Source organism: Pseudorca crassidens, chromosome 7 (genome assembly GCF_039906515.1).
Source record: "Pseudorca crassidens isolate mPseCra1 chromosome 7, mPseCra1.hap1, whole genome shotgun sequence".
In the NCBI taxonomy this organism is placed as follows: domain Eukaryota; kingdom Metazoa; phylum Chordata; class Mammalia; order Artiodactyla; family Delphinidae; genus Pseudorca; species Pseudorca crassidens.
In genome coordinates this window covers 36,718,117-36,724,400 of record NC_090302.1, presented here as the reverse complement: position 1 = coordinate 36,724,400, position 6,284 = coordinate 36,718,117, and the positions used below count along the sequence as shown (strand labels likewise).

Sequence of the window (6,284 nt, the reverse complement as noted above, 5' to 3'; positions counted from 1 at the left end):
TCACTGGGTGAAGCGTTTCTGAGTTACCAGGTTCCTCACAGCGGCCTTCGCCTCCTTATTCCTCAGGCTGTAGATGATGGGGTTGAGCAAGGGGGTCACCACTCCATAGATGAGGGAGGTGAGCTTGTCTGCAAGGTCCTGTTTGTCTGCCTCCCAGGGGGTCCTTGGATTTAGGCTTCCCATACATGAAGAGGATGGTCCTATAGAAGATGACTACAGCTGTTTGGTGGGCAGAGCAGGTGCAGAAGGTCTTTTTCCTCCTCTCAGCTGAGGGGATCTTCAAAATGGTAGTGATGATGAACACGTAGGAGAAAAAGATGAACAGAACTGGGATGCCCAGGAAGATCACATTGGCCACCACCATACTGATTATATTGATGGAGATGTCAGGACAGGCCAACTTCAGGACAGCCAGGATCTCACAGATGAAGTTGTTGATGACATTGTCCCCACAGAAGGGTAGTTGCATTGCTAGGGATGTCTGCATCATGACAGTGGTGCTTCCAGCTGCCCAGGAGCTGGCAGCCATGGGTGCATAGGCAGCCTTGCTCATGACCTCAGGGTACCTCAGGGGGTTGCAGATGGCCATATGGCGATCAAACGCCATCATGCCCAGAAGCACACACTCTGTGGCCCCCATGGCAAAGGAGAGGAACATCTGCACAGCACATGCTGAGAAGGGGATGGTTTTCCTGGGGGTCAGGAAGTTGTCAAGGATGAGGGGGACTGAGGAGGTTGTGTAGCAGATGTCCAGGAAGGAGAGGTTCCTCAGGAAGAAGTACATGGGCTTGTGTAGGCAGGAGTCCAGGATGGTCACCAGGATGAGGACCCCATTGCCCAGCAGGGTCACCAGGTACATGGACAGGATGAGCACAAAGAACGTTTTCTCCAGCCTTGGGTGGGCTGAGAGGCCCAGGAGAATGAACTCTGTCACAGAGGCTGTCTGGTTGGCACTTTCCATGGTCTGTCTCATCTTTCAACTAAATAAAATACTCAGTGATCCAAACTCAACATCCTTTGTCTCATGTAGGTCCAGGGCATCTGGTCTGGAGTTCCAGTCTGGCTGAGTGATTGAAAAACCATTGTGAAAGTCCACAGTCTCTATTTGTTTCCAAGAAAAAAGAGAAATAAAATTAGAAATTACTTTGGGGTCATAGAATATCAAATTTACAATGTTTAAAGTGAAGATTCTGATTATTTAATGCATTCAATCAGAGACAAGATACATAACATATTCATTTTAGTGGTTCTGTGTCCTATATGGCAGTTCATCTCATTAAACTTGGCCAGAAAAGTGACTTTAAGTTTGCTCTGTGTTCTCCCACTTTGTGCTAGGTACTAGGGAAATCATTAGTTGTGAATACTCACTCTGTTTCTCCAGATCATTTTCACAGAAAACATACTCCTGTTGTTCCCAAGATCTCTTTTCTCATGAGCAATGCTAGCTCCAGGGCTTTCCATTCATCTGTCTGTCCAGCTACCTGTCTTGTCCGTTTGTGCATCCATCCCTCCATCCCTCCATCCCTCCATCCCTCCATCCCTCCATCCCTCCATGCCTCCATCCCTCCATCCCTCTATCCCTCCATCCCTCCATCAATCTATTTGTCTGTGTCTGAATATCCATCCATCCATCCATCAAAACACTTGTTGGGTGTGAGAATTCCCATGAGGAACAGGGGTGACCCATGGCCCAGGCTTAAATGGGCACACAACCTGTCAGGGAGGGGAAGCAGAAGGATTCAGGAGAGGCCAGAACATCCAAAAGGACATTCATTTTGATAGAACAGGGGTCATGAAATGCTTCTTAAGTGATGTAGAATCTAGCTGGGCTTTTAAGGACAAAAGGACACTGGACATGGAGAGATACCTTGGGGAGGTCTCCAAGGTAATTTTGTGATCTGGAAATGCTGATATGTTCCTAATAGTTTGAATCTGATGTTTTATGAAGATAGAGGACTGTCTCCAAAAATCCACAGTGGGTCACAGCTTCTGGAAATCTAGTTCTCTTAGATAACTAAAAGCAGTGCTTTTTTCTTTTTTTTCGGTCTTGAATATATTTGACATAAAACATGTAAATTTAAGGTGTACAATGTGTTACTTTGATACATTTACATATTGTAATATGATTGCTGTTGTGATATTTATTACATAATTATGATACAATATTGCTGTCTATATTCACTGAACTGTGCATTAGATCACTGGGTTATTTACTACTTGTCACAAGTTTGTACTCCTAAACAACATCTATTTTATGTTATGTTATTTTATATTTTGTTATCATTCCCTCTTGGTGAATGTCCACACAGGAATCAGTGGACATTAATAGTCCTTGAACATTTTGGCTAAGCTTCTAGGTGTGTTACACAGAATTATATCATGATCATGCTTCCCCAAATAATCTAGTCCAACCCTGTCTCCCATTGTAGATCTTTTTCTGCACCACAGTGATGCATGGCTTTTCAGTTTCAGCTTGATTTCCTCTAATGATGAAGAGCCCACTACATTCCCAAATGACCTACTCCATATTTGCAGAGCTCTAGAGTATTAGAAAATTCTTTTTCACGAGAGAGAGGCATGGACATATATACACTACCAAACGTAAGGTAGATAGCTAGTGGGAAGCAGCCGCATAGCACAGGGATATCAGCTCGGTGCTTTGTGACTGCCTGGAGGGGTGGGATAGGGAGGGTGGGAGGGAGGGAGACGCAAGAGGGAAGAGATATGGGAACATATGTATATGTATGACTGATTCACTTTGTTATAAAGCAGAAACTAACACACCATTGTAAAGCAATTGTACCCTAATTAAAAAAAAAAAAAAGCACAAGAGGGCTTCCCTAGTGGCGCAGTGGTTGAGAATCCGCCTGCCGTTGCAGGGGACCACGGGTTCATGCCCCGGTCCAAGAAGATCCCACATGCCGCAGAGCGGCTGGGCCTGCGCGTCAGGAGCCTGTGCTCCGCAATGGGAGAGGCCACAATGGTGAGAGGCCCGGGTATCGCAAAAAAAAAAAAAAAAACCACAAGAGTTCTCATATCACGTTCTTGCCAGCGTTTGGCGTTGTCAGTCTAAAGTTTTACCCACTCTGGTGATGTGTAGTTGTATCTCATTGTGGTTTTCATCTGCATCATTTTCCTGATAACAAGTAACCTTGAGCACTTTTTCATGTGATCATTGATCATTCCTGTATCTTTCTTTGTGAATTATCTGTTGAAACATTTTGTCCATTATTATAGTTTTCTGTTGTTTTTTTAAAAAATATTGAGTTGTAGAAAGTTCTTATATATTTTAGATACAAGTCCTTTGTCAGATATGTGTACTGTGAATATTCTACCAGTTTGTGCCTTGCATGTTCATTTTCTTAATAGTGTCTTCTGCTGAGCAGATGTTTTAAATTTTGATGAACTCTATCATTAAAACATTTTTTTTGGTTATTACTTTCCATATCCTCTGTAAGAAAATTTTGCCTACCCCCCAATCACAAAGATGTTTTTCTATGTTTTATAATAAAAGCTTTATAGTTTCTTTCAGCTTTTATGTTTAGGTCTATGGTCCATAGCAAATTAAGTTTTGACTTTTTTTGGTCTAGTTCTATCAATTACTGAGAAAAGGATATGAAAATCTCCAATTCTGACCATGGCTCTATTTCTCCCTTTAAATATGTCTGTTTTTCATTCATATTATTTTGAGGCTTGGTTACTAGGTGAATATACATTCATGATTTTATGTCTTCCTGATTATTTGACACCTTATCCTTATGAAATGTCCCTCTTTATTCTGGTAATATGCTTTGTCTTCAAATCTACTTTATCTGATACTAATATAACTCTCCAGCTGTTTGCTTGACATATTTTTCCATCCTTTTACCTTCAACCTGTATGTGTCTTTATTTTTTAAATGCTTCTTTTAGACAGAATACAGTTGAGACTTGCTTTTTTACCCAGTCTGACAGTCTCTGTATTTTAATTAGTAAGTTTGATCCATTTCTATTTAATGTAATCACTGAATAGTTGGGTTTAGTTTACTATTTGTTGTTGTTTTCTATTTATCACATCTACTTTTTGTTCATCTGTTCCTATTTTCCTCCAGTCTCTTAGGTTAATTGAATAATTCTTAGAACTAATTCCATTTTAATTTATGTATTGGCTTTTTAGCTGTAGCTCTTTGCCTTATTTTTCTAGTGGTTGCTCTAGGTATTACTATGTACATCTGAATATTTTAGCTGTCTCAAAATTCTTGCTCAAACAAGGATACAGATATCAATTAGGCAAATGAATGAATCAGCCCCAGTGCCAGACTAATTCTACCAGAATATCCTAGGTACTTGCTACTCAAAGTGTGATCTAACACCAGCAACATCACTTGAAATCTTGTTAGAACTGCAGAATCTCCAGTCCCATTCCAGATTTACTGAACTGTAATCTGCATTTTCACAAAATTCTCAGGCGATTTATATGCATGTTAAAGTTTGAGAAGTAGTTTTCAATAATTAATTGAAATTCTAGAACTATACAGAGCAAATTTTAGACACATTAGAATCCCAACTTTGCAGTGTCCATCACGTCTTGGAATTCACCACACCATGCTCTTCTTGGGTCAACTTGGGTAGTTTTGTTTGCTCCACAGTTGTGAGCACTACTTCTAAACCAACCACAATCCCACAGCTGCCTTTTGTTGTACTATTAGTTTGTACAAATTCTTGGCTTCCTGCATTATTCTGAAACCTGATACTCACACCTAGCCCCCTCAAAGTGGAAAATGCACAGTGCCTTTTCTCCATGCAATGCCACATTCTTGTGTGTGTGTGTGTGAAATGCTGTCGTCTTTCTACCTCCACAGCTGTGTTCTTCTTGAAATGGAATAACTTCTGGGCTGAAATGGTGGCTCTCTTGAAAATCAGACAACCTGCTTCTGAAGCTCTGTGATATGGTCCTATTGTTAAAAACAGTGGTCATTGTTTGGGTTTCCTAGGTAATAGACTCTAAGGGATTCAGCATATGAATTTTGGTGGGACACAAAAATTCAGCCCATAATAGCCCTCCTGGTGTAAAAGCAGCCCTATCTCCTCCTCATGAGCAGGATCAGTTATATGTCACTAGGATAGTGACTCCTTTCCTTGCCTGCTGGTCTCTTGACATAAAAGTCCAACATGACTGGGGATAGCCATAGTTTAAAGTTAGCAGATATAACAGAATAGAAAGTGCTCACTTCAGCAGCACATATACAAAAATTGGAACTATACAGAGAAGATTAGCATGGCCCTGTGCAAGGATGACACACAAATTCATGAAGCATTCCATGTTTTTTTTTTTTTTTGGATGGTATGATCCCATTTTTGTTAAAAAAAACAAAACAAAACCACCACACAGGTGGGAAAATGCATAATATATAAATGGGAAAAAGTCTTAAATGGTAAATGCCAAATTGGGTAAGAGTACTGGGAGTTTCTACATCTTTGTAGTGTTTGATTTGTTTGTTTGTTCATTTTACAATGAATACATATTACTTTTTTCACTTAAAGAAGCATTTATTCCATCCTTCCCTCAGACAGAGAGGGATCTTTCTTACTTGTTTTCTTTTTTTTAAGTAATATATGTATATATAATTTATTTATTTTTGGCTACGTTGGGTCTTTGTTGCTGCGCACAGGCTTTCTCTGGTTGCAGCAAGCAGGGACTACTCTTCATTGCGGTGCATGGACTTCTCATTGGGGTAGCTTCTCTTGTTGCGGAGCATGGGCTCTAGGCGTGTGGGCTTCAGTACTTGTGGCACAAGGGCTCAGTAGTTGTGGCTCACAGGCTCTAGAGGGCAGGCTCAGTAGTTGTGGTGCACGGGCTTAGTTGCTCTGCGGCATGTGGGATCTTCCCGAGCCAGGGCTTGAACCCGTGTCCCCTGCATTGGCAGGCGGATTCTTAACCACTGCGCCACCACAGAAGGCCTTACTTTTTTTTTTTTAAAGTAGATTTAGAGCAATGTTGTCAGTTTCTTTGACTATCTATTCCAGTGTCTCATAACTATTTCCCTTATGCTGCTGTTTTAAGCCAAGTTTCTCAGTAGAAAGCTCACCATCATGTACATGAAAGTGCATGCTTAATAATAATAGCTGTTATTTATTCGAGCAATCATTATGTCCCAGATCATCTTCTAAGCACTTAATATGTATTAACCCATGTAATTTTTAATAACCCTGTTAGTAGCTGCAGTTTACAAATGGAGAAATGAAGCATAGCGTTTAAGAAACTTTCCTAACTTGCAGACTGTACACACATACACTTCATATAAA

At 40.7% G+C, this 6,284-nt stretch overlaps 1 protein-coding gene and 1 non-coding gene across 2 annotated transcripts; one reads left to right on the top strand and one right to left on the bottom strand.

Moving 5' to 3' along the window:
- Window positions 1-961, bottom strand: LOC137227019 (olfactory receptor 13C7-like). Its single transcript, XM_067742413.1, is given in 2 exon segments — window positions 1-150; window positions 152-961. Coding segments are annotated over 2 exon segments (960 nt in total).
- Window positions 962-5,201: 4,240 nt separating this feature from the next.
- LOC137228482 (U6 spliceosomal RNA) lies at window positions 5,202-5,307 on the top strand. Its single transcript, XR_010945272.1, has one exon. It is a non-coding gene; the product is annotated as a U6 spliceosomal RNA (small nuclear RNA).
- The last annotated feature ends 977 nt before the right edge of the window (window positions 5,308-6,284 follow it).